General features: G+C 41.5%; 3 protein-coding genes across 11 annotated transcripts in view; 2 read left to right on the top strand and 1 right to left on the bottom strand.

The window, feature by feature from the left end:
* The first annotated feature begins 1,281 nt into the window (after nucleotides 1–1,281).
* On the top strand, nucleotides 1,282–4,315 carry LOC110044363 (uncharacterized). The gene is made up of 2 exons (XM_020749902.2): nucleotides 1,282–1,584; nucleotides 2,966–4,315. Exons 1-2 carry the CDS (start codon nucleotides 1,404–1,406, stop codon nucleotides 3,436–3,438), a joined length of 654 nt encoding a protein of 217 aa, XP_020605561.2. The 5' UTR covers nucleotides 1,282–1,403; the 3' UTR covers nucleotides 3,439–4,315.
* Nucleotides 4,316–4,991: 676 nt separating this feature from the next.
* LOC149117584 (uncharacterized) lies at nucleotides 4,992–7,085 on the top strand. The gene has a single exon (XM_089283344.1). The coding sequence runs from the start codon at nucleotides 5,609–5,611 to the stop codon at nucleotides 6,551–6,553; it is 945 nt and encodes a 314-aa protein (XP_089139470.1). The 5' UTR covers nucleotides 4,992–5,608; the 3' UTR covers nucleotides 6,554–7,085.
* Nucleotides 6,899–27,823, bottom strand: part of LOC110044394 (androglobin-like) — a 45,930-nt gene continuing 25,005 nt past the window's right edge. For 5 of the 9 annotated variants that reach the window (XM_089283330.1, XM_089283334.1, XM_089283335.1 and 2 more), the window contains 20 exons: nucleotides 18,946–19,246; nucleotides 18,451–18,610; nucleotides 17,637–17,751; nucleotides 16,887–17,039; nucleotides 16,145–16,466; nucleotides 15,309–15,537; nucleotides 14,835–14,988; nucleotides 14,243–14,430; nucleotides 13,740–13,821; nucleotides 12,945–13,062; nucleotides 12,212–12,357; nucleotides 12,006–12,092; nucleotides 11,525–11,636; nucleotides 10,952–11,076; nucleotides 10,261–10,323; nucleotides 9,678–9,773; nucleotides 8,812–8,938; nucleotides 8,271–8,385; nucleotides 7,744–7,927; nucleotides 6,899–7,395 (listed from right to left, as the gene is read on the bottom strand). In XM_089283330.1, the coding sequence (XP_089139456.1) occupies nucleotides 7,186–7,395; nucleotides 7,744–7,927; nucleotides 8,271–8,385; nucleotides 8,812–8,938; nucleotides 9,678–9,773; nucleotides 10,261–10,323; nucleotides 10,952–11,076; nucleotides 11,525–11,636; nucleotides 12,006–12,092; nucleotides 12,212–12,357; nucleotides 12,945–13,062; nucleotides 13,740–13,821; nucleotides 14,243–14,430; nucleotides 14,835–14,988; nucleotides 15,309–15,537; nucleotides 16,145–16,466; nucleotides 16,887–17,039; nucleotides 17,637–17,751; nucleotides 18,451–18,610; nucleotides 18,946–19,246 (3,087 nt within the window). In that variant the 3' untranslated portion in view covers nucleotides 6,899–7,185. The remainder of the gene's footprint in view (nucleotides 7,396–7,743; nucleotides 7,928–8,270; nucleotides 8,386–8,811; nucleotides 8,939–9,677; nucleotides 9,774–10,260; nucleotides 10,324–10,951; nucleotides 11,077–11,524; nucleotides 11,637–12,005; nucleotides 12,093–12,211; nucleotides 12,358–12,944; nucleotides 13,063–13,739; nucleotides 13,822–14,242; nucleotides 14,431–14,834; nucleotides 14,989–15,308; nucleotides 15,538–16,144; nucleotides 16,467–16,886; nucleotides 17,040–17,636; nucleotides 17,752–18,450; nucleotides 18,611–18,945; nucleotides 19,247–27,823) is intronic. The other 4 variants (XM_089283333.1, XM_089283338.1, XM_089283331.1 and 1 more) reach the window with 3 other exon arrangements.

The raw sequence follows: 27,823 nt of genomic DNA on the forward strand, positions 1-27,823 counted from the left end.
CCTCTACCCTGGTTTTATCCTGAAGCCTCGGTGCTTCTATCGCAGATTCGCTTGCACAAAGAATTTACGTCAAAAAGATAATTTTCTTTTCTTTCACGCGGTATCCGAGAAGTGTTTAAAGCTTCTTCAAGTGACTGCTCCATCTGTTTCCCTGCTATTGCCTTCGGCGAATACCATAATTAGAAAAAGAAAACCTTCAATCAGTTTGATCCTCTCTAAGTAAAAATGCTTATCTACCTTGGTACAGTTAATTGCGAGTTCACGGCTGAAAAAACATGAATTCGTGCTCTGTGACTCTTCTAGGTCAAGGCTTAAAAGTTATAAGTTAGTGTCTTTAACATCCCCATTCTGTCCATAAGAAGCTTAGAGTTTTGGAAAAGAAAACATTGTTACAAGAAAAAAGACTGTATTTTTTGAACTGATTATACTCGAGAACATCTTGTAAGAGCACCGAAAAAATATCGAGAAGAGTTTCAAGCGCAATAAATAATGCCTCTAGAGTAACTGAATCTAAACCTCTTATTCTTCAAAGGCGCTCTTTCAATATGTTCAAGGGACGAAAATCTTTGCGTGCGCTAAGGGGCATCCCGATCTAGGATAGGTTTTCAAACTGAATGTCAGTGACCGGCTAGACAACCGGAGTGAATTTAGTATTCGACGAAGTCGTGGAAGTTGATCAGACCGTATCTTAAGAACTTCTTGAATTTGGTCACCGGTTAGAGTGATCAACCCAAATCGGACTGACAAAATGTTATGGAAACCCGGTAGTTTGGTCAAGTAACCTTTCACGAATATCTTCGTTAAAATAGTGCTCTGGTTTTCTGCGATATTTGCGCGTATTTTACCTTTTTTTGACATGTCTTAAATTTTGAGAAGCCAAGAAAGGGAACCAGTGGGCAAAGGGTTGGAAATTTGGATAATATTCCTCGGAGGCCGGCTGGCAAACAGTAAAATATGGCCAGCGATTGTACAGTTAATTTAACTTTAAAGAATTTACGTTCTTCGAATTGTTATGTAACTTGGTGAACTTGTTTAAACGGTCAAGCCAAGTTATGTTCAGTCACATGTCACAGATGCCACATCGGATTTGCCATTTATGAAACGAAACGCAAGTCAAGATTATCCTTTTGTGACGACCGCCCACTCACTTTAAGTGAGCTATTTAAAAGATCTCAATTTTAACGAAATAAAAAAAAGAATCTGTCCCTGCATTCTCAGTCAGATTAGTGGTGAACTCCGGCACGATTTGCAAAAAAAAAAGGTGTAAAGGACGTCTCTGATGTCATAGCATTCCTATCAACTGTCCTGCTCACGGTCGTTCCCGGATATTTTTTAGTTAAGGTTAAGCTGTATTCACCAGCAGAGCGCTTCTAAGGCTGCGGTCACAATTCCCATCTAAGATCATGAAGATTCCAAGTTTATTGGCTTTTCTAGCTGTAGCGGCTTGCTTTGTGTCTGCATGCAACGGCGCTAAGCCCGCGTTGCTGAAACCAAGTTTTCTGAAGGGCATGGACAGAGTTTTGGTCAGCGAACGTTTTGTGTTTATTCAAGACTTCATGAAGTTTTGCCAATCTTACGAAACAGGTATGTAGTGCCAACATTATGCCTCGAATAGACTCCTTTAGTTTAGGAAACAGGCGGTTTTCAAGGTGGGTATTAAATTGTAACGAATTTTGAAAAATGGAAAGGTAGGTAAAGTCTGTGCACGAGCCAAGTGGCCCATCAGGCCGGAGCTTATCCCAGTTTCTGTACCATGACGCAACTAGGAGCATTTCTACTCGTTTAATGGAACGACCTTCATGGTAGTAAACAGTTCAAAACACGAAAGAATGCGCGCGGGTTTCCATTTGAAACCCAGTTCAAAACCAGAGGGGGCAGCCGCTTATGCCTCGTTTTCACTAGCAACCCAGGTAATAACTTCAAACACAAGCCCAAGGAAAAGAGTCATACAAGCACTGGGAAGCCGAAGCGAATGCATCAAAATGTTTTGATCCCTGTTCTTGCTCTTTCGTATCTCAGTGTTTGTATACAGTCTTGTGCTTGCCCCATTATGCTTGTGTTTCTGATTTCATCGCTGGTCAGAACCGTACCAGGTTTTATCTCAGGTTATGTGCGCCGCTAAGCGTTGTATGTTTTGCGAACAGTTTTATCGCAAAACGAGAATGCTAGTCACGAAGGTAATGAACTTGCGCAATTTTCGGAATTCCTTATCACAAAATCTCTGGAGTCGATTTTCCAAAAAAAAAAAAACGGAAAAAAACATCACATATCATTTCTTTTAAGTGACAAGCAGCTGTCTTGAGTCGTCAGACAGACCTAGAATGTTGGTCAAAATAAACACAGAAAGTCCAGCCATCCAACTAATTGTACGACTGTCTAGACCTATCGTTTTTCTTAAAACATGACTTGTAATATTCATCCTGCATAAGCCATTAAATCTGGGGATCTTTATCACTACCAAGCTACAAATGTGAACTAGCGTCGCTCACTATAGGGTTTCCCCCATTAATTTTGAAAGAATAAACTCCATATGCAATTTTAAATTGGCCGAGCTTCAAAGTTGTTGGCATTGGAGTTTGCCCACGTAAGTTATAATTTTTATACTCCAATCAGCCTTATTCAGTTAAGATGGCTTAATTTAACAACTGTGCTAAAATTCTCTATGCCAATAAAAAAATAATTATTGAGAATGTAGGTTCAGTTAACAACAGAGTATCAGACGAATTTTTCGACTAAACTAACGTACAAGAGAACTTATTTAGCAGCCAGTAACCAAGAACTGGTATTTGGAATATCAGACGAATTAAGGTTTAAAACTGCAGTGTCTTTATTACAAGGGGGTAACATCAGGGAAGAGGCAGAGATGTCCTCGGGTTCCACAAAAATAAACCACATTGAGGAAAAGTCATAATATCTACACTACAGACCTAACGATTAATGTTTGTCATGCATAAACATTTTACAGAAAGATGGTTAAACCTCACAGGCGTTGTTTGTTTTGGTGCCCCTGGCAACGAGTTTGCGACTGCTGTGATCCCAATGGAAGGCTTTCTTCTGTCAATCAAACTGGTACACGTGACTGGTCAGGTTTCATGCGACAAAAGCTTGCCTCAGTACAAGAGTAAGTGGGGATGTCCTCGAAGTCATCCAGTGTATGGTGGAACGCCGTTCAACGTCGTCATAACAACGGGGAAAACTAACAGCATCATCTACCCGACGGAATTGTCTCTGAGGGATAAAGGAGAATCTCTGTGGTACGATATACCAGAAGTGGAACCCGACTCACCGGAACTAATCTTTGGAGATTCGTCACATCCGCATTACGTTGCTTCCGGCCAGGAGCTGCGTGTGTGGCTTGCAGAAGACCTGGTGAATTCAGGCGGGAAAAAAAACGATGGAAAAGTTTGCTTTACAGTACAGGGCTGGTTCATGTATTGAACATGACTGATCACATGACAGATCACATGATCCAATGTAACCCATGGTGATTTAATTTAATGTAAATTGTAACCTAAGTTGTAACCTATGTTGATTACTTTGACAAGGGTCAATAGCTGGGTGAATATTTTGGGTTTCTCAAAAATAATCTTACTTTGCATGCCTGATTTATCAAAACTTAGCTCGTTGTGTTAGAACTTTGTAGACATCTTAGACATGTTATTGAATATTACTGACCGCGAGTATCTTCTGATTCCTTACCTGGCTTTCTGTTAGCACCTTATATTATTTGAACGTTAATAGCATACATAAAAAGGCTTTTTACGACGACTTTTGGTCAGTTTCGGTGCCTGCCGACAACCAGTCTCTTGTTATTAGGAGAAAGTTAATAGAATAATAATTAACAATTAGATTATGAGCTCGAGATTTCTATGAGGTGATAGTTGATGAGGCCGAAGACCGAATCAACTATCACCTCATAGAAATCTCGAGCGAATAATCTAATTGCCTTAGAAGAATTCTAACTGAAATTTGCCTCAAATAACGATTCCAAACATTTCTGGTCTCAATATTAAACTTCTCGCGTTAGAGAATTCGCGCCGACTGAGTTGTCAGTTTGAGTTTTTTTTTTAATTCCAGAAACCGTGAATATCCTTTTTCAGTCTTCTCAGGAATTCAATTATCCTGTTGTTTTTAAATGTTCTTTCAAAATTTCGGAGAAACGAGAAAACGTTGAAATTTTATCGACCACACCAAGCCACTAATGGCTGATAGTGTGCAGTGGCTCAGCCAATCAGATTGCAGCATTTGCGTAAGTGTTCAAGTAGAATTCTACTAATAAGTGATAGAAAGTTAAATTAAAGGATAGCGTCAAGAATCTGTGATCTCAAAGATAAACTATATAATTTTCTCGTGGTTTAACAGTGAAAAGACAGGCAACGATGAGAGTCGAATCAGAGATTACATCAGATTTGTTATGACCAGTAATCAAGGCTGGAGAGTAAAGGACTATGCGAACTGAGTGCAATAGGCCACGTTCGATATATCAATATTCTAACATGATTCCGAGGCTTTCAAATTTTGTCCCTCAATTCCCAAAAGAGCCTTGGACATAAAGAAAATATAGAAGTTTGTCCTGAAATCAGAATATTGATATGTCGAACGTGGCCTATTCTATCATTGATAATAAGAGCCGAACCAATAACTGCAGCCGATAGAGAAAGACGTGAGTGGCAAGCATGTGAAAAACTGGTTTAGCTTTACACCTGATTGGATGAAACGACAATGCCTTCCCTTTGATTGGTTTCAACCCATTCACGGTTTCAGTCAAGAAAAACGACGTCTTTAAAGATTTCCTTTACACAAGAAAGGCGGAGAAAACTGTACTAATAAACACATCCGCCGGTATCTCAATGAGGTTTTTTGAACTGCACCCACGACAGGGAAAAATGATAGTCCTGTCTTCTTTTTGTCTGTCAGAGGTGAGAAAGATTGATGCAGTGTCCTGGCGTGATTAAAAATTTTAAAAAGGAACAAGAACGCCTTTTGAACCAAAACTCTTGAGTGATTTTTAGATAAAAAGGCAATTTTAAAACTGTTATCTACTTTTTCAAAACTATAAAAACACAGTGTGCTTTCTCAGATAAATTAAGAAAAAAAAAGATAAAAATTGTACAGTATCTTCAGAAATCAAAAACCTTAGATACACCTTAAGCAATACATGAACAAAATAACATTGTAATTTAAAAAAAAAAACTGGACTTAGCTTCGTCCGGCTGGTGACATCAGTAGAGACAAGTTTTTGTCATCCCGACATTCATTTGTCTTCAACAATCCGAAAGGCTTTCAAATGTTTTTGTACCCTTTCTTCTTTATCTGGGCATTAAATCAACGTGGACTCCAGTATAGGCGATAATCAATTATCCTTCTGATAAAAAGGCACGCAGATTGGGTAACACCGGTAGCTTGATGTCTACCCGGGCAATAAAAGGGCTATGAAATATCCTTCGATAATTTTTAGTTTCTCAATTTAGGGGAGTTCTGTCCCGACACCACTTAGCCTTGCTATTACAAAGAGCTTAAGAAAAATTATCAAGATTATTTTGAAAACAAAACTACTAAATTTCCGTCACGATTCATTTTTTAATTGTCCTGCCTAGTTACAAGTGAGATGGAGAAACAAAACGGAACAGGGAAAGCGACAATTCAACTGTGCTCTCTTCCAAAAAGCAGACGTCAAAGATTTTTCCTCATTTGCGGAACTTGTAATGTTGTTTCGATAGCAGAAAATACACCCATTGAAGGGAAAAAAGGCTTAAAAAATAACACAGGTCTGGAGAAAGAAAAGAGTTCTATTGCAGTGCGCGACGCTCGGAACAACGCGGACAAAGGTACACCACCAGATCATGCGGAAAAATCATGGGTAGATGTGTCAGATGATCCCATCAAAAGTTCAGCAAACCAAGATCTAGACAAATTCCAGAGTTTGAAGAAAGGAATGGCTGATGATTTTAGTGGAAGAATGGGCAAATATGTAAATACAAGAAAGAAAAAGGTATGCTGGAGCGACAGGGATGATCATAATAACGTTACCGATGAAGTTGATGGTCAGAACAGCGTCGACAACCTCCCTGGACAAGAACGGTCAAACGTGTCACAAAACAACTTTGAAGAAAACAGCTCCCCTTCCAGGAAAACGTCTCTAAAATTGCACGGGGCTGATGAGTGTAAGAACAGCGCAGAAGCGCTAATGCAGAACGTAAACCTTACAGCAAAACGTGTAGCCTGGTCGACTGATCCCTCGCAAAGTCAAGCGCAACTTCTTGATGAAAATGTACCGTCATCTCCTTTACCTCTTGCTGATGACAGCACGCTACCCGGTAAAACCCCATCCAACAAGCCAGAGATTAAAATTGACGACGCCGTTGTCAAACCTGCTTGGTCTGAAAATGAAGCAGAAGTGACAAGCACACCCGCTAATCGCTGGAAGCGCCTGGCGCCGATCAAATTCAAAATGAACAGAATCCAAGGCAAGAGAATGGAACGAGATACTGTTACTGTTCGCGAGGAATATGAAATGATGATGGAAAACTTAAAACTGTACGGAGTTCTGTGACGAGATGTGACAGTAAATTAGTAACACTCGTCTCAGCAGGTCACCAGCTAAATATGTCATAGTTCGCACAAATGTAAAATAGCGGAATAGTCGGCCTTTCCCGGCCGACTTGGAATAGTTTAGGATCAGTTCGGGCATAATTATAAAGTGCTGTTTCCACACAGCTCAGCAATGAGTCTAGTTTGAATTGCCACTTCAATTAGGGGAGTTTAATTTTGGCTTTCTACATTGTAACGAAGCGAGAAACGTCTTCTGCTTACAATCGTTGTCAATATTATCCGCCTTGAAGAATTTCTGGAAACTCGGGGTCAAGTAATCAAATTATCAAGACTCAAGCAAGACCGGTTTGAGAATGGCTTTCTTTTTATTTCTGCTACACATCTATTTACATAAACTACTTTAAAAGCACCTGTACACATAACTTAAATCTGTACAAAAATAATCGTCGTCACAACAGCATTTCACTGAGTATTCCAAATCGGAAACACGGGAATGGGAGAAAATAAACAAAATAAATAATTGACAGACCTAATTATGGGAAATTTTAACCGTGAAACACAGGGATTCGAAATATAAATATGTTTTTTTTTTGTATACTTTATGAAATGTTTTGGATGTTTATTTCAAATGGTTCATTTTTTCTTTCCCTTAGAGGGAGTCTTCCGCCCTCCTTTGGCAGTAGAAGCGCTCTTTCGACTTTTACTGGGTGATGGTGATCGTTCTCTTTCTTTAGCTGCCTCAGCCGCTTGTGCCTCTTCTTTCTGTTTTTCCGCCTCTAAGAATTTCTGTCTGTAAGCTTCTCGTCTCTGGTTCACTTCACTACGCCATTTATCTGATGCGGCCTGGTGAAGGAAATGAACTACCTGTGAGGGTGGGCGAGTGCGTGGAAGAGGGGGGGAGAGAGGAGAGCGGGAGGAAAAATAGAAGGGAGCGAGGGACAGAAGGAGTCAGAGAGAGAGCCAATTTCATAGCCAGTACCCGCATCCCCCGACCGCTGGCCTAGGTTGACGCGGGCTCTGGGTACTGGATTGCCAGAGAGCGAGAAAGAAAGTGGGACGTAGAGAATGAAGAGAAGAGGAAGGAAAAGGGTGGGAAAGAAAGAGTGCGAAGGAGACGTTTGTAGTAAGCAGACAAGAGAGCAGGCAAGCAAGCAAGCACGCGAGGCTCGTTAAAAACATTCCAGGCTGTACCTGTAGATCTTCAGCCTCCTGTAACTGTCTTTCTTTAGCGGCATTCCTGTCCATTCTGTCCTGCTCTCTCCTGTTCTCCACCTCCTTTCGTTGTGTTTTAAAAGCGCGCGCCACGTCTCGTCGCTCCAGAAGTCGTCTCTCGATTTCTTCCTCGTCTAACAACACGGGAATACCACCCCGTGATCTGGGAAAGGGAAAAGACAAAGGATCGGGAAAACAGTTTCACACTTCTCACAGATCAACGTATAGGTTTTTAAGGTATGCGTGTCCATATTTCGTATGGTCACGAAAGAACTATTAGCTTCACTGTCACGCAACTTAGGTAACGTTGCGTGACAAGCCAAAGGACCTGCACGGGAAAGGCGCAAGTTTTTATTTCTTCCGAAGGACTACGACACGCAAATTTAGAAGATTCTATGACCTATAAACTTGTCTTGTCTAAAATCGAATGAAACTTCAAAAAGATGTGGACAATTGCACTGAGCTAAATTTATGATTAGTGAAAATAAATATTAGCACGATCTTACCTGATGGTCTTGGGTTGAGAGAGCGGCTGAAGAATTTGATCCGGTTCCTTAGGGGGTGGTACTAGGGTCAGTTCGCCCTGGTCTGCCTCTGATTGTACTGGTGACGTCACCGTGACTGTAACAAGACAAACAATATGTAATTCATGAGTTTGGCGGCGAGGAAATGTGAGATGTTTTCAAGAACACAACCCAATCAGACTGCAAGGTACGGTTCGGACTCTCGGAACTCCCAATTTCAAGTTACGAGCTTGGTAAAATGATGAATCGCTAGTTTAGAAATACGAACTTCGGGCAAACTTGCATCGGGCGGCAAGGCCAATGCATGGTAGGGGACAAGTAAAGGCCATTTCAATGTTCCAGGCTGGCTTGGTGATGACGAGTTAAATCAAAAAAACGCTAAATTATATAAACAAAAGTAATTGAACTGCCTAAAACAAGGAACAACCTCTGATCAACAAGTGGGTAACCTGCGTGATCAAGCGTTCTGCAGGAAACTAGCGTCTGGGCACCTACAGTAAAACCTATTTAACCTCTCACTTACGTATTTCGCTGGAAGAGACGTCCTTCTCATCGGCTTGCTCCGCCTCGTCACCGTTTTCTTCCTCAATTGCATCTTTATCAACTTTCACCATATGTTCGTTCAAAAACTTCTGACGGCTTTGTTGAGCCTTCGGAAAAGACAACAATGCTATCTTTCAAAGAATAACGAAGTAAAAAATTGGGCCATTGCTCCTTCAGCACAGAGAAACAGTAGGTTCGTATTTAAGGGTGCAACAGAGATCAGTCTTGCAAAATCCCATTATTATTTTTTCTTTTATTTTCGTGCACGGCCCCATAAGCTTATAGCTTTAATCTTTACCGTGGATAAGTAAAGTCTTGATTTGATTTGATATAAAATATGTGAGATACTACACGCGCTCTCATTGGTCGATAGGTGTGTTTAGATGAGAGTATTATAACATGGTTGTGACGTTTTAGATTCTCGCGTATTTTTAAGGGATATTTTATTCAAGCAACAGAGTACTTTTTCCGTGTTTACATAGCCTCATCTAAACAATCGGAGGGTTGGGAGAATTCTCGAAAGTAATGCAAACCGTCTACTGCGTTTCGGATTTGCATAACTGTGTCAAATTCTCTGAATCCCCTTCGTGTTTAGATAAGGCTAAATAAACACAGAAAAAGTGCTCTGTTGCTTAAACAAATCATCGACTATTAAACACCCTCACAGACGTCCTTTCACTTGTTGATTCAAATTCTCAACCACACAAAGTGAATAATAACGTGTGCAATGAGAGATCAAAAAGTGCTAATTTTCTTTGACCTAGAAAAAGTATTTTTGGCCCGGCGTAACCTTAACCCGTGGACACCACTCATGCATCTGTGCTCGTGCAACTGCTAACACGTTACCTTGGCAGCCCTGCCCGGTTCAGCGGCTTCCCACGCTAGCTTCATGGCCTTTATTTCATCTTGTCTTTCTGTGTCCTTTTTCACCTCTATCTCTTCCTATGAAACAAAGGAACTGTCATTGGCAAATTCGTTCAAAAACTTAAACGACTCCAAAAAAATCGGTTTTGTTTTGACTCTCAGAAGCAAACTCATTTGTTGTCGCTTTGCCATTGCCGAGCTCTTCGATTGGTTCGACAAAGTGTTACAACTTGCCTTCGCCAATCACAAGAGAAGAAAAAACATGTTTTCTTTCAGCCAGTCAGGAACAAAAACAATTTTGTTTTGTCTGTTTTCCCGCGCTTGACACTGGTTGCATGATTCCCCGCGTTTGGCATCAGCTACATTTCTGGCGTGTTCTGATTGGTTGGTTATACTTGCTGTGATTGGTTAGGTGTGAGGCGACAGTCATTTAAGTTAGAATAAATCACGTGACATGTGTCTCCAAAACGCTGGAAAACGCGTCGTACTCATTTCATCAAAGACATCCTTATGATCAGGAGTTGCATCAGCTTCCTCAAAGCACAAAGACAAAAATAAGACTTACCGCATTCGCCTCAGACACGACCCTTAGAGTCCAGTTTGGTTTGCTAGCATCGAATTGTTGCTGCTTAAAAAAATAATAAAACAAAAAGAGTTAGCTGTATGTGGTGTAAGTGAACAAAAATTTTTTAAGTTCTTAAGAGCGGCAGATCAACCGATTTTTCCCCCGTCAAGTTAGACTCTAGGTTCGAATACCAGCTGGAAATTGGGAAAATGAGCCCGCGCTCCTCCAAGCGAGAGAGCAGCGGAAATCGAGTCCAGTTCGACTCGGGACGATCAATACAAAGACAGGGCCTCGCTTGCCTTGTTGAAATAACAAAAACAACAGAGAATACCACACAATTTTATAGTGCGTAATAAAACGCGGTCGCCGAAAAATAAGGGACTGTTTCATCAACACAAGGCAACCATCGGGAAGGCTACTTCACCTTCACTTTCAATAGTTAACGTTCCATCTCACAGAAGAAAAAAGCCTTTTATATGAACCTCACTTAGATTTCATACAACTTATTAACACAGTGTCATTAAAACAAACTAACTGAAAAATAAGTTGGAACTCTCTCTGCAGACACCTCCACAACATCACCAACAATTCACGTTCACTTAGTCAAAAAAGAACAGAATTAATAACTTGTTTACAGACTCGTTCATAATATTGGTCACTCAGCATTGCCCTTTTGGTGCCTAAGCTTTACCTGTGAAGATGGTCTTGATCCAACTTGTCCTTTGCTCGACCGACTTTCTTTGCCCTCCTTATTTTTCTTGCCTTTGGTGACGCTTGCAGAAAGCTTGTCTCCACGAGGGGCACTCTCTGCAGGAACTGAACAACAAAGTGACATTGTTAAGCTCATAGCTTGGTTTGCCAATGTTTGCTTCTTAACGATTTATATGGTTTTTACTACGCTGTTTACTTTGCAATTTTACTATTTACGTTTTCCCAGGTTTAAGATTAAGGAAACATCCTCAAGTTAAATTTTAAAATAAAAACAAACAAAAAGAATCGAATACCACTGGCAGCTGAACAGTATTAATTTGAGTGATCACACACTGGGGTTTCATCCACAGACTCAGAAGTTAGAACAATCTTGTACAACATAATAAACAGTACCACATGAAAGTACTGCTCAATAGCTTTCATTTAAATGGTCACACACTAGGGTTTCATCCACACACACTGAAGTTAGAGCAATGTTGTACAACACAATAAGCATCACCGTATTAAGCTTTCACAATCAAGATGAAAATAAAAATAAAAAATGATGTAATACCATCTACATCAAGTCGATCCAGGCTCTTGAGCATAGCTACGAAATCCCAGGCGCTCTTGGACAAGGGCCAACTGTCGCGCAAGACCTGGGCCTGAATGATGTACTTATGTATCTACAACAACAAAAGAGAGTCAAAAATGGGATTCATGAAATACTCTGGACATAGATGAAAGAAATACGTGAAGCTAATGCGCAAGTGAAGCCTAAATTTGTCTATATCTATCAGCTGAAGGCAAAAGGTTCCCGTTTGTGATATGTCAGACCTATGAAATCTAAAGAGGAAATGAAGTCACACGACCCAAAACAAAAATATACTTACAAGCTGAGATTTTAACCCATGACTACTGAAACAGATCTCCCGTTTAACTACGCACTAATCCAGAGGGCCAAACAAGAGCAAGTCGTGGCAAGGCAAATAAAGATGTTAAATGAACAAATTAATAAATAAGAAAGCCACATGTAATCTACATAGACAACAAACCTTGATTTCCGGCTCTGTCTCGGCTTCTGGCTCCTCGTCTTCTTTATCTTCTGAATCATCACAGAGAAGAGGACGGGAACCTTTCTGCTGAAAAACAGCGAACAATGAAAAGAAAAACAATCAGATTTACACTACCTAGCCTGTTGACTGGCTAACTAACATAGCATCATGTATCAATATCAAAACATTGGTACCAGTTCACTCACCGATGATCCTGGCCGGGAGGAGTTACTGGATTCCTTTCCACTCTTCTTGCTACCCTTGCCCTGTACAGGTGACGCTACTGCTTTACGGCTGCCCGATGGAGGCCTCTTGGCCGAGCGGGGTTGGGACGAGGTAGGAGGGCGGGAACCTGGGAACAAATATCGACTGAAGTTATAATTCCCATCACCAATCAGTTTATGCGCCAAACTTTACAATTCAAAAAGTCGACCCCAGCGCTGGGCACTTCTCTGGCGTTAAAATCCACAGAGACCGTCGCTTTAACAGGAGTATGGTGTTTTTGGCAGTGCACAATCGGAATGGGTTGGTTGTTACGGAAGCTTCTGGAATGAATTCTTTCTAGCCCTATATTTTCACACGGGTTTCACAGGAGTTCTACCAGGCTTTGCTAGGCAGTCATACGGTAAGGAACAAACCATAGTAAGTGGGATTATGTCCTCCCCAGTCTTTTCCACACCCGTTAATTTTTCATCGCTCGCCGGTGAACATCTTAACATGTTAGGCAACCATACGACCAATCTTGACCTTGGAGCGTAAGCGATTTCCGTCTTTAGTAGCTGCCATATATCCTGTTTTTCTTTCCTTCTTTACTGGTCAAAAGCTAGTTGATTGTCTCTTTGACTGCAAGGTATTAGTATTTAACGTTGGAGTGATAACCTTGTCTCGCGAAACTACAACCGGACACTGATTTCGTTAAAAAATAGCTCGTATTGTTACCTCGTTTTCCCTGTTTTTCGTCTTCATCGCCTGTACGGTCACGGTAGAAAGTGAAAGCTGGAATGACTGCGTGACTTTTACCAGTCGTACTGCACACCTCTTGTTCGTGATCCAAAATCTGTGAAATTAAAACAGATACACTTAATTCTTATAAATTGAAAGCCATTTCATTAGTAAACCAGTGAAATTCGTCTAATAACAGGCATTACAGCGATCATGGGGAGATTCTGGAGAGATTGCTTGACAAATCAAGCCAAAACTAGAGCTGAAAGGAGCTTTAAGTGTCAATGGCAAAGTGCCCTCACTTCTCGCATATTGATTGTTGTGGCACTGTGTCTGTCAGATTCGCAGTGACAAACAACGTCTTCACGCTACGAAGGTGTTGAACGTTCACTTCACAATGTTACTCTTAGCCTGCGGCAAAGGGGAAGAGAATTTCAGTATTCTTTACCGAAATTTCGTTTCCGAGGACAAGCCTGTGCCAGCGACATACACGAGAAATGCTACAGAAAATAGCGTATCCTTATGGGCCATCAGAGGGCATCCTGTTTTACAGTTGCTAACTTTCCGGCGTTATCGACATTTATAAAGACTGATTTGAAATGTAGCGTTTAATTTACTATTTTTCAGAACTGACTCGCTATCTTCACACGCATGTTTGGAACGCTTTTACGCAGCAACAGTCAGTTTAGAGCTATGATTTAGCGATGGGAGTCATTTTACGATCGGATTTGTACTGAACCAGTCGTATAGGATTCCTTACTAGGATTCTTAGCAGTCGTCATTTCTCTTTACCTGAAGTTTGATGTAGACATCTGATTTAGATGTCCCGAGCTGCAGACTGACCATGTGATCCTCCTGTACCTTAACGGTGTACCTACACATAACACAACAAACATCGGCTACATTTTAGTGCATCTCAAAGTTAAGTTCTAGGCATTTAGGTCAGTAAAACATAGTCTTTCTTCAGCGCAAGCACTGTGTCGTTTCTAGCCTATCACGAACAAAACCAGCCGTGACTTGGCCTTAGCACGTTTTCCCGTTACACATTTTCCCGCGCTTGCCACGGGTTACACATTTTCCCGCGCTTGCCACGGGTTACACATTTTCCCGCGCTTGCCACGGGTTACACATTTTCCCGCGCTTGGCGTCGCGCTTGGCAACAGGTGCAAGTTTAATGAGTTCCGATGTATGTGTGGTCCAAACATGTAGGTTACTCCAGGTTTGGTGCTACGGAAGCCACTTGCAAACAATGTTTCCAGTAGCAAAAGAGCAATCTAGCAATCACAACTACTCACCTGAAAATGATGTTATACTTGTTCGGGATGTAGTAATCCCTGATCTCTTTGTTTCCAAAATGAGTGTTGACTCCTTCCCGTCCAGGGTAGGGCAAGGGCTCCGTGGAGCCAATCACACGTAAGCGGAACTTGCCGGGAGGAAGAATGGCATTTGGAGTTCTAGCTTCAGCGACGAATGTGTAGCCACGCTGAAAATTACAAGAAAACGTTAGCAAATATTAAAAAGACACCTGAATTACTTGATATCTCATTATATAAAACTACGCTTGAGGAAAAGTCGGTGGCCGTCACAAGATGGGTACAACACATTAAAGTACAACGATTTAGAGTTTCGTTTGAGACGCAGTTACAAAATCACAAAACTGCAGAGCTTTTCGTTCTTTCCAGACTGAAAAGATATCTAATTTAGTACTGGTGAAAACTTATCTGCAAGTTAGTAGAGGTTTAATTCACTCTTTTGTTGTAGATGGTTGGCGAAGCTTACGATAAGACAACTCCTTATGCGGAAAAATGTTTTCTGTTATTGCATCTTCAATGTATAATTTATTTCTAGCTGTTTCGATAGGAAATGAGTCGTGAAATTTGTTGCTACCTTGTTCTTTTTCAGGTTGTGCGGTGCTACTTTCTGGAAGACCCTCGTTAACTCTTCACCCGAGTCATTGTCCACAACTCGCAACAAACAGGTCGGCAAGTTAACATACAGTTTAGGGACCATCAGCACCGGCTCATCAACAAAGAACACTTCCCTGTATAACAACAAGAAGAAAAGTTACTTTAAGAATAACTAGATAGTCGATTTGATTTAGCATTAGTAGTCGACCTAAGCGTGGGCCCCTCCACCATCCCCTCCACCCTTGTTTTTGTATAAAAGAAATGTTAGATTCAAAGTAGCCTACACCCGCTTGTTCCAGAATAACTTGCTTACAGGCTGGATTCAAAGGGAGGAAAATTTTCCCGCCTCCCCACCGTTCCCCTTTTTTTTTGAGCAGGTCTTGCTTTTCCACAGCACTATAACGTAGCCATTAAATATGCCTGGGTGAATTAAATACGCGGCGTTCTTTCTTACCTGAAGACTACAAACCAAGACTGTGGCGGTTGCTCAGGGTACGTCCCATTGTAGTCGGTGTAAGCCACCCGGCTCCACTCATCCTTGAAGAAAGGGAACAACGGGAACAATCCAGAATCGCGTTTGAACATGAGTCTGAAGATCTGAATGGCAAAGCCTTCCAGATTAGGTTCGATGACACTCCATGCCTTGGATAAAAGCTCCCACACTTTCTGGTGTTCTTCGGTGCCTGCATGATAAAGAAAAAAAAGAAACAGTCATGACTTTCGTTACGTTGTTTTCCCGCGCCTGCCACTGATTAGATTTTCCCGCACTTGCCACCGGCTGGATTTTCCTGCGCTTACAGTTAAGGTAAGGTAAGGTAAATTTATTTTGAGTAGTAAACGTGGGGAGAGGTTGACCAATCTCCCGAGCCAGGGGCTCAGGACAAAAGCGCACGACTATCTACAATAACGTTACTACTTACAATTACTATACTCGCTAAGATAAACTCAGAATTAAAATATAAACTATTCCTAAGAGCACGGCTATTTACAGTAACATTACTACTTACAATACTATATTGTGTAAGACGGCAGATTATATACACCCGCGCTTGCCACCGGTTACATTTTCCCGTGATTGCCACCAGCTACATTTTCCCGCGCTTAAGGTAGATTATTCATTCCTGCGCTTGTCGCCGGTTACGGCTTTCCTCATGCCGCTTGACGTATATGTTCCGGTGCTTAAGAGTGTCAGTTTAAGAATTTGGCAATTTGTTTTGGCAGTCACGGAGACTGATGCGGAAAGAGAACTACTGACATTCGCTGTGGAAACAACTCTGACAGGTTACTAACCTTTCACATAAGCTCGCGCCAGTTTTCTGAGGAAGTAACCTCTGAAAGTGGCCTGGATCTTGGTTGCAGCAGTTTCCTCCTCATTGTTAGAGGTACGATCGACCCAGGTGGGTGGTACTGCGGCTGCGCTCTTGATGCGGCGCTTGTTTGTAATCGAACCAATCCTCGTGATCTCTGCTGCCGACAGGGGCCTGTGACCGACTCCCTGATGCAGACAGAGAGAGGCCTGGAACTGGAAGGCTTTCCACGCGAAATGCATCGCCAAATCATACGAATCGGCGAGATGAAACCGGACGCTCTTCAGTAAGCATCTCATGAAAACCTGGCAAGAAAGAAAACGCTTCCATGTGAAGATTATCTGATAACGAGGGGAGGAGACTGAGTCAATTCTAAAAATGAAAGTTGTCGCACGAAAACAACAAATTTCTAAGAAAGGAAGCAAAAGATCTTGTATGTAGATCTGCATTCTCAGCCTCACGCTCCAGAGATAAATCCTCCTTACTAAATGATATTTACTTCTATTAACGTCAGTTCTGATAATTTGGTCGTAATCAGAGCAACTCTAAGGATTTTTAATTCTGTAAACTCGTCTCATACATACATATACTTTATTTTCTCGGTAGAAGATTTTCCCGCGAGCTTCCCCAGCTAGCTCAGTCAAGATTGCGTTTACGTGCCGGGTTTTACACATACTATTTTACAGTTTAAATCAAAGAAGACAAATCGACCTTCGCATGATTACCTTGTAATGCCGATCTTGAATGTCTTTTGGCTGATCCTTGAGTCCAAGATCAAGATCAAACTTCCTGTCTGCTGGAGGATCAGCAAACGACATCACAAGACCGCCAACCGATTGAAACACATTCATGGCATGCTCTAGGAAACGACAGCTCTCCTGCGGAAGGAATGACGAGCACTGTTAATAAATAATTAGCTTATGAGCTAGAGATTTCTATCGCGCGATAGAAATCGAAAGCGAATAATCTAATTGTTTTAGTATAAATCTACTAGTCGTTCAAAACTTAATCTAAATCCTCTTCACAGACACTTTGAAAACGCCAAGAAGCGGCCTTCATTTTGTTAACAAGGGCACACTGCTACGCTACTAACTATCTATCACAGAATAGATAGTGAGTAGTGTAGCCAATCGGAGAACGGCATTCGTGATAGAACGCTAGTAGACTTATACTACATGTAATATTGGCTAACAATTCCTGTTGTCATCACCTAAGAAAGTGTACATTGGCAACGAGGTGGATATGTAGTGCCACTATCTATTCCTGGGCAAAACCCGTCCATCAGAAAACAAGAAAACTGACTCAATTTCAGTTTTAAAGCTGAAACTTAGCCACTGTTTAATTCTCGCAACAGACTAAAACTTATCACTTCGCGTGCCCTAAGTTTTTACAACATTAATATCCCAGGTTGTTAAACTCCTTGTTTTATATAGGTCCAGCTTCCAAGGACTAACAGATACATGGAAAAGTAATACCTTGGTTAGACATGCCATTACTGTGTCCTCATCGCCATACACAAACAGCGTTTGTGAAGCCATCTCTACATGATAACCGTGAGGAGACTGGAGAAGAAACCTCAGCACGTGACGTCTGTAGAGAAACAAAGAGAAATAGTCAAGATCATTTGTTCCAAAGTCAAAACAACTCAAAGACGATTGTGCATTGTTAAGGTTACAGGAAACAAACATTTTATGTACCAATCAGTTGTTGGTCTCAAAACATTGTAACTTTGGACTTACGTCGTAAAATTCCAATTGCTCATTGGTTCATTGTCTTCATCTCCAGTCGTGAGAAGTCTTCCTTCTCACGCTCAATTCTTTATGGCTCGAGAGACGCGTGGGACTGGATTTGAAGAATCTAAATCCCTGACGTAATGGTACCAAAATCGTGTGCCCCCAATTGGGTGTAACCTGATTTTGAATTTTCGCGCGCAAATGGCAACCAATCAGAGACAATAAACGGATCTTTATAAAGCTACGCCAGCACTGAGGGATACTTGGGTCGACTCTCGAACGCTGATGTATCTCTCGAGCGGGACAAGAAACGACAGACGTGTTGATCCAAAACAGACAATGGACGCCTTTCACAGTAGATCGGTTGTTTTTAAACGTTAAGTTAAAAGTAACTAAAGGAAATGTTCCCTTGTGTCGGCTGGCAAAATAAAACAATAAGCTATTTATCAACTTCATAAAGGTAAACCAACCGCCGTTGCTTTACAAAGTCTGCACGGCGGTCAATTCACTTCAATCAACTTAACGTTGATAGAGAGCCTTGCGCCTTTGAACGTACCCTGGTGGCAGAATGAGTACTGCCGCTCTCGTGCCCGTAGAACGAATCCGCAGAATGGGTTGACCAGTCACCAGGCTCTTCCAGGAGTATGGCTCAGCAACGAGTAGGCCTGGGCTGGGTGGCACAGGCTTCTCTTCGATCTGTACGGTTTCCTTTGTATCTGATCAAAGGGAGAGAGAAAATCAGTCTATAAAGTAACAGACGAGGCGAATCACCTATCATATGTTGGAACTCTACAGTCTACAAAGGAGCGTCACGGTCACACCATGTTTAGTGTCACGACATTTTAAAGGAGGTCACGCTAAGTCATTCTCTAATCTCCGGGGGGGGGGGGTGCACAATTACCATCTTGTCACTCAAAACTTCAAAATAACAACTAACCAAGGTAGAAAAATGATAAAGCCAGAAAGGATACGAAAAGATTAAGACAAAGACTTGTATAAAAAAACAGACCTCACATGATCCGTGCACACTGTTCTGAGACGCCGCTCTCACCTGTTGTCACACTATTAGAATCTTTTTCCTTCTCCTTGTCTCTCTCTCTAACAATAGGCTGCGGCGGCTCCAACCATTTGGAAAACGCAGTGAAGCTGACCACAATCTCTATAGGCTTCAAACTGTCCACAAACAAGAACGGTGGAGGGGGGTCTTGGTTCTGAGCTTGTCCCCCGTATGACCCATGGTAAGGAGAAGGGCTGATCGCTGTGGCCTTGCCAGGAGCAGGCGTGGCTGCTGTGACCGATGAAGCTGGTATGAGCCCTGACTTTTTTCCAACATGGCTCGTAATGGCAACGTTCTAGGAGAAATGATTCGAGCCTAACTGTTAGAAAATGTTATTATCTTGGCTACGTTATGAATGAAGAAGTTCTGGACTCAGTAGGTGAAAGGTTTGGTCTTCTTTCGTTCTTTCTTCACAGCCGTTATTTGAGGTTGTCACGCAACGTATTTCCCGAATGGCAATAATGCCCGGTTCAGACGCCGTACTTCACATGAGCCGAATCGAATGCTAATGAGGGAGAACAAAGGATTTTTCTCATTTGCATTCGATTCGGCTCATGTGAAGTACGGCGCTGAACTTGGCCTAATGTAGCGAAACGCTGCATAACCTACATGTACGCATTATGGACCACAGTACTTTTGTTAGCATCTTCAACTGACCTCTAAATGTTAAATGTTGTTTCTGGGTGGGTTCCTTTGGAGTGATCTGGATCAGGATCAGTAACCCAGGATCACTCGGATCATGGTGCATCAAAGAAACCGATGAATCCACTCTGGCCATGGATTCATCAGTTCCCTTGATGACCTATGATCCGAGTGATCTTGGGTTACTGATCCTGATTCAGATCACCCCAAAGGAACGTGCACCACGACGGCTAATTTATTAAATTTTTATTTCAAATTTATCGATGTGTCCTAGATTCAGTTTCGTGATAGCTTTGACAGTGATAAACAAACTGAATGACTTTAGGGTAACACGAGATTCGTAAGTAAAATATAAACTCTCTTTTTAATCGACGTTGTCCTCGGCGTCGCCGTCGTGGTTTCTAAAGCTCCCTAATACCTCACGCATATACGACGGTGACGGCGAGGAAAAACACCTAGTAAAAAATGTGTTTCTATTTTACTTTGGAATTTCGCATTTATCTGGAACTATCCAGTGTGTCAGTCGGTATTAAGACATGCCCCTACCGAATATGCTACGAATGCGTTCAATTCCAAATAGAAATACGAAAAATTAGCCGTTCTGGTTTACGTTCTCCCCCGGGGGTGGGGGAGGGGGTACTTCCAGAAAAATTGAGTGGGGGTGTGCGGCCCACTTCCCCTTACCCTATCTATCACCAAAATCTGCGATATTCCCTACCTTTTTTATGACCCGACCAAAAATTCGAAACCCTATTTATGACCTGACCCTTAAATCAAAACCCTGTTTCAGATCTGCGTCATGATTGGTTCCCTAGTTCAGACCAATGTTAAGTTACCATAAACATAATTTGTGAAGGGCTTTTGCTGTTTTTCTTTTCGATAATGAAGAAAAAGTGGCTTCTTCTTAAAAACTTACCCATGTGAAGGCCAGAGTGCAAAACCCATACCCTATTTATGACCAAAATCAGCTAAAATCTATACCCTATTTATGACCAAAACGGCTGAAAAGCCATACCCTTTGGGGCCGCACATACCTATATAGCCCATATAAGGGAGTAACCCCCCCCCCGCCGCTCCTCCCGGGCGTTCTCCAGACAACGCAGAATTTGAAATGTTGCTGTTTTGTAGAGGACGGCAAAGAAATGTACCAAGAATTATAACGCACGTGCACAGCTATTGTTTTCCTCGTTAAACCTTTAGTTTGGTGACGTTCTCTTTGCCGTTGCCGTCGTGTTTTGCGTAAGGTCCCTATTAACGTGAAATGACTAAGTTCTGCGTATTTTACAGAACGCGAATGGCGGCGGCAAATTCGGCAGTGTCATTTGGATTTAAACGCTGGCATTACGTATTTAGCTTGAGCAAGTTCTGAACAAATCTAGACAATTGCGAAACTCGAAGGTAAAATGTAAATTCATTCTTTACTAGGCGTTGTCCTCGCGGTCGCCATCGTCCTTACCTAACCTCTCTATTATGGTGACTGGTGCAGAACTGTGAAAATGGTGAAGTTGAACTTACAAACTCTGACACTAGTGCAATGAGCCAACCAAAAAAATGTGGTGAATCGTGATGATCAGTGATGATGGTAAAAGACTCACAGATAACAAAGACATTTCACTGTCTTGTCTTTTTAGTCTACGTCCCATTACAGAGGAAGATGTCACAGACCCATGATGAAGATGTTGATAATGTTGATGATGATGCAGGTTGATTGGGATGAAGACCCAACTCTGATGATAATTATTACGGGTTAGTACCTTAGTATGATGTTAGAGAAACCTGGAAGAATGCTGGCCGGGGGAGGGGGGGGGGGGTGGCCGCAGTGCACTAACATCTTCCCCCTAGAGGGATAAGTAACAATCTTAGGTGCTTTGTGCGATAGAAATCAGGATAACGAACTCAGCTACTGTGTCGCTGTAGAATGTAAGCTTGGTTTGCCAGGTTACGCATGAGAATATTCTATTACTTTTTAAACTTTTTTTTAATCCACAGACAGAGGTAGCTAAGGGAAGTGGTCAAAACTATGTTACATGCTAGGAACCCACTTTTTGGAGGGAGGGCTATATAAGAGGCCATGGGTCTACTGAAGGAGGTGGGGGGCTACTTAAGAGGCCATGGGTCTAATGAAGGGGTGGGGGGCTACTTAAGAGGCTATGGGTCTCCTGAGGGAGGTGGGGGGCTACTTAAGAGGCCATGGATCTCCTAACGGAGGTGGAGGTTAGGTAAGAAGCCACGTGTCTCCTGACAGAGGTGGGGGGGGGGGGGGAGGGAGTCTGGACTCTATCCTATTGTATATTGCAAGCTCTATTGCGATTGATATTCATTCGCCTTCATCAATTCATTCAATTCAGTCATGCTAAAAACTTACCCTAACCCTAAAATTTATCCTAACTGTCTTCTATGGGCATTTAGAAGGAACAGGGTTTCATTGGAGCAGTAGGTTCTACATGTTAGACAAAAACTTTCTTTGTCAGAATGAGTGACTGAATATTATTATCCTGAGTGAATATTACTTTTATTATTAATTATGTTATTATTGATTATTTTGCAATACAATACAAATTTCATTGTCAACTCCCCATGGGAGCTTTTCAGAGACAATAATAATGATAAAGATAATTAAAAAAATTCTCAAAGATTATTGATAAACAGTTTTTGTAAAACTATTTACATATAAAATTTATCACATTAAAAATTGATTTAAGAGGAAGGCTTTCATTTTACGTTTAAAAATTTTATTTTATTATTAATTAAATACATCTCATAAACGCGCAGAACTTCTACTTAATTCACAAAAAAAAACAAGCTGTGAGATGTATAATCATTTTTTTCTTAAATGATAAGCCAAATTTAATGAATACAAAGCCTACCATTAGTGGTCTTATTGTGTAGGCTTCTACTTCACACACAAAAATACAAACTAGTAGATTTTTTTTCACGTGATAAGCCAAACTTAATAAATACATAGCCTATCATTAGTGTTCTTCTCGCATAGGTTTTTTTTTATCTAAAAATTTCATCTGGCAACGTTAACTGAAATATTTAGCTGTATACATATTAAATGTATAATTTGCAGTATTTCAGTGTAAAATGGGTTGACTAGTCTACACGACTTCTACTGTTCGTGATATATTTGTACATTTGCCATTCTCTGTTCGGTCACTCGACCTTTTTGTTGCTTCACTGGTGTTCATGAAGGGTACTTCATGTTGTGTTATAAGGAGGAATTTTATTATAGTAAAGCCGTAAGACCGTGCTATGGCAAAATTTTTAGAGGTCATAGGTGTGCGTGATTTCCGCTGTTATCTGCATGTCGTTTCGTCGATGACACCTTTGTAATAATTTGCCATGTATTTATGCATCTTTTAGGCTCATTTCTATTGCAAGATATGCTTTTTAGTCTCCAAGTTTTTCCCTTCGCTGGACAAAATATGAAATTTACCGTAAAAGTGTTGCTTACTTGCATTCTATATTGTGACACCGGACCCGGCTGTGATTACAGAACTGTTTGCAAGTACAGGAGGTTGATTCTTTACACGGATATCATATTTGTCCTCGTAAGTTTTTTCTTCGAAGACACCGTAGCTTGGAGAAAGCTATACGTTTCTCCAGAAAAATTCTTATGTTTCTTGCAGCTATCTGATCGAGCTCCGTTTCTCGAGCTCGATGTATAGGTTTATTCCTCCTTTTGATCGTTCTGACACCACATGATTCAAATGTAGCTGTTTACGCGCAAGTCTGTTGACTGTTTTGCGTGTTGTATTTGCCACTGTTCGGCTTAGCTCAGGCAAGACCATGGTTTCGATCCTCCATGTGGATCTCATCAGTTGACGGTATTTCTAAAATACTATGTACGTCTGTAGTTGCTAGCGGAACTCGTACGTATGTGAGGATGTAAGACATTCTGCGGCTTGTACAAACTTGTAAAATGGCTAGCCTACACGACTTCTACGGTTCGTGACATTTGTACATTTGCCGTTCTCTGTTCGGTCACTCGACCTTTTTTTTTTCGCTTCACTCGTGTTTATGAAGGGCATTTCATGTTGTGTTAAAAGGAGGAATTTTAAGTCGAGTTGAGCCGTTAGACCGTGCTATGGCAATTTTTTAGAATTCATAGGTCTGCATGATTTCCTTTGTTATCTGCATGTGACTTCGTCGAGTTTGACACCTCTGTAATTTGCCATGTGTTTATGCATACCATTGTTTTGGCTCGTTTCTATTGCAAGATACAAGTATTTGCTTTCCAGGGACAAAATATGAAATTTACCGTGAACATGTTGCTTACTTGCATTCTATATTGTGATGCCAGGCCTGACTGTTTGATTAGAACACTTTGCAAGTAGTATGTTGCAATTGATTCTTATCACGGATACCCGATTTGCGTACGTTTTTCCTCGGAGACACCGTACCTTTACTTCGAGAAAGCTATACGTTTCTCAAAAGACATTCTTTGGTTTCTTACAGCTATCTGATCGAGCTTATGTTTCTCGAGCTCGATGTATAGGTTTATTCCCCCTTTTGGTCGTTCTGGCACCACATGATTCAAATGTAGCTGTTTACGATGAAGTCTGTTGACGGTTTACCCTGGTCCCAGAGGTTTTTCTTGATGTTTCTCCACATGAGAGAGCTGCAAAAGAGCCGCGGAGTTTCACAGCTAGCTTGCGAGCAGGCTCACCTTTAAGTCACAAGCGCGAGCGTCGATAAGCAAAGTGATCCGGCGGGAAGGAGTCTAGTGAAGTAGCCTGCGAACAGGCTCCCGACGAGGACGGAAAAAAATTCCGGCGAGCGCGAAACAGAAGAATTCGGAGAGCAAAGCGAAGTGAAATACCATTGGTCGAAAAGCGGGAAAGGCGAGAAAACTGTCAATCTACCATGTTTGATGAGGAGCGATTAAATCCCCATGGAGTCGGTAATTTACCGCACAATAAAAAACAAGTCGTCCACATTTGGAGTCAGAGGAAGAGTTGAGTACGCATATTATTGATGTTTTAACAAAGGTCCAGTCTATTTCTGGTTAAATTTCAAACTAAAGAGGGAGCAGGAAATAGCAGTTGAAAGTATGTTAATGAATCAAGACGTACTTGTCGTGTTGCCGACTGCATATGGGAAGAGTTAAATATTACAAACGTATGTGATTGTAAGCGGGCAACGAAACAACATAAAGGCGTTTGCCCGTTTACCAGCATCGCCAAAGACCAGATTGCCAAAGCAAGATCACTTGGAATCAAAGCGTGTGTCCTTAATAGACATAAACTTTGACACTTTTTCTTCGGCAAAACTTTATCAACAACGGATATCGCGCCTACATGTTGTTATCAAAAAGATTTACAATTTTCTCGAGAAATCTGAGCTGCCAAAGCTCATACTTCCGGTGAAAATCAATTGACTTTATTCTTTTCTGCGGTTTCCGGGCTGGAAATAATAAAAAAAATTGCAGAGATCAGAGCAGGCTCACTTGCTCGTCTCATAGCCTTCGAACAGGCTCCCGGCGAGGACGGAAAAAGATTTCGGCGAGCGCGAAACAGAAGAATTCGGAGACCAAATCGGGGCGGGGACAGGGGAGCCTGTAGGCTTTGTTTTTGATGTGCCTATCCACCCTTGGTGATAAGCCTGTAACAAATCAGTCAATGAGGTAATTAGACCCGTCAAGAAGCTACATTCTCGGTACTTGCAAACAGTTCTAATCGGCTATCTTTAAAACGGGGAACGGGGAATCGGGGAATCGGGGAATCGGGGAATCGGGGAATCGGGGAATCGGGGAATCGGGGAATCGGGGAATCGGGGAATCGGGGAATCGGGGAATCGGGGAATCGGAGAATCGGGGAATCGGGGAATCGGGGAATCGGGGAATCGGGGAATCGGGGAATCGGGGAATCGGGGAATCGGGGAATCGGGGAATCGGGGAATGGGAATGGGGAATGGGAATGGGGAATGGGAATGGGGAATGGGAATGGGGAATGGGGAACGGGGAACGGGGAATCTTTAAAATGGGGAATCTTTAAAAGCGGGAATCTTTAAAATGGGGAATCTTTAAAAGCGGGAATCTTTAAAATGGGGAATCTCTAAAATGGGGAATCTTTAAAATGGGGAATCTTTAAAATGGGGAATCTTTAAAATGGGGAATCTTTAAAAGCGGGAATCTTTAAAAGCGGGAATCTTTAAAATGGGGAAACTTTAAAATGGGGAATCTTTAAAAGCGGGAATCTTTAAAATGGGGAATCTTTAAAATGGGGAATCTTTAAAATGGGGAATCTTTAAAATGGGGAATCTTTAAAAGCGGGAATCTTTAAAATGGGGAATCTTTAAAAGCGGGAAGTTCTAAAATGGGGAATCTTTAAAAGCGAGAATCTCTGGGAATTATTATTCATTGTAATTATATCGCACGCTAAAGCATATATGTTTAGCGGGCTACTTAAGCGGTTCAAATCTCGATTCTTACTCTTTGAGATCTGCTACACCGACCGAAGAATTGATCCGCCTGAAGAATTGAACTCCGGACTGTGACGTTTTTAAATCGAGTTTCGCAGCGATAGATATTTGTCCTAGCGTTATCAAGTACTACTGGAAAGACATGCTACTTAACGACAAAAATATGGCACGCACAATGGGTTCTTGGTTTTGTGATAGACTACGCTTGAATTGGCGGCCGAGAGAGCTGTAATGTTTGTTAAAAAGGTGATGTACTTCATGGAAATTGGCTATCTGAACAGTATTAGAAAAAGTACTATTGTAATGTTTATGATTTTCTCACGCTTTTGTGGCAAACTCAGTGACAGATGTTTCTGTTGGTTTCCGGCCAGCATGGCGTCTCCATACAAATCTCTTTAAATGTGGTAAAAAGTTTGTCCGTATATCTTGCATAAGAAAAATGGCTGTGACTTGAATCCAGGCGGGAGTCTTAGCATATTTACTTTCTTTCTTTTCCCAGATTCTGTACTGCACCTCGTTACTGGGAAGTTTCACGCGTCCCCAGAAACACATAAATAACATATTCTTCATTAAAACAAGTCCGCATTAAATTGTCCTCAAGAAGAAAACTCGTGTTTTCAGCTTTTCTTATACATCACTGAAATTTACAAATTATTATAATTAACGAACAAGAACGTTGCTGATAACCGAACAGAACACGAAATGTAATTCAACTAAATAACTAGCACCATGCAAACTAAGCGTCTATGTTGTGAGTGCGTGACCAAATGACATCTATGCAATGTGATTGCCTACGCAGGAACTTATTATAGATGGCCATGATAGTGTTATCTTTTTTCTTTGCACGCGGTCTTAAAAAAACATTGCCTAAAATTACCCTAAAAGGGTTAGCCACTGGGCACTGCTACATGTAAAGCAATATACGTAAGACTGATCGCTGTAACAATAAGTCTATCGGTTTACTGACTCCTATTTACAAATGAAATAGAGAACTTTAGGAAAACAATTGACATATTTTGTTTCCTCACACCGTGAAAGGCCACCTTTTCGCAAGTCTTATACAGTGTTCAAAGTTTTCGAAATGTGCTGGGTGATTCTTTTGCGACCCGTTCCCGCCGAGGTTGCGTCGGATGCATAAACTGTGCCATGAAATGACAAAATAGACAAATGCGTTTTTTTTCCCCTAAGTTCAACTTCACTTAAAATTCCTCCTTATTACACAACATGAAGTGCCCTTCATGAACACGAGTGAAGCGACAAGAAAGGTCGAGTGACCGAACAGAGAACGGCAAATGTACAAATGTCACGAACCGTAGAAGTCGTGTAGGCTAGTCAACCCCATTTTACACTTTAACTTTTTATCACATTTGAAGAGATTTGTATGGAGACGCCATGCTGGCCGGAAACCAACAGAAACATCTGTCACTGAGTTTGCCACAAAAGCGTGAGAAAATCATAAACATTACAATAGTACTTTTTCTAATACTGTTCAGATAGCCAATTTCCATGAAGTACATCACCTTTTTAACAAACATTACAGCTCTCTCGGCCGCCAATTCAAGCGTAGTCTATCACAAAACCAAGAACCCATTGTGCGTGCCATATTTTTGTCGTTAAGTAGCATGTCTTTCCAGTAGTACTTGATAACGCTAGGACAAATATCTATCGCTGCGAAACTCGATTTAAAAACGTCACAGTCCGGAGTTCAATTCTTCAGGCGGATCAATTCTTCGGTCGGTGTAGCAGATCTCAAAGAGTAAGAATCGAGATTTGAACCGCTTAAGTAGCCCGCTAAACATATATG

This window comes from Orbicella faveolata, unplaced genomic scaffold, assembly GCF_042242905.1.
Source record: "Orbicella faveolata isolate gen_17 unplaced genomic scaffold, um_ofav_v1 contig_12, whole genome shotgun sequence".
Taxonomy (NCBI): Eukaryota; Metazoa; Cnidaria; class Anthozoa; order Scleractinia; family Merulinidae; genus Orbicella; species Orbicella faveolata.

What these genes read in the sequence shown, in the direction of transcription:
- LOC149117584 (XM_089283344.1), top strand. Translation starts at nt 5,609, where the DNA reads ATGGAGAAACAAAACGGAACAGGGAAAGCGACAATTCAACTGTGCTCT.
- LOC110044363 (XM_020749902.2), top strand. Translation starts at nt 1,404, where the DNA reads ATGAAGATTCCAAGTTTATTGGCTTTTCTAGCTGTAGCGGCTTGCTTT. An exon ending in TTGCCAATCTTACGAAACAG is followed by an intron (nt 1,585 to 2,965) that starts GTATGTAGTGCC and finishes AACATTTTACAG; the next exon opens with AAAGATGGTTAAACCTCACA.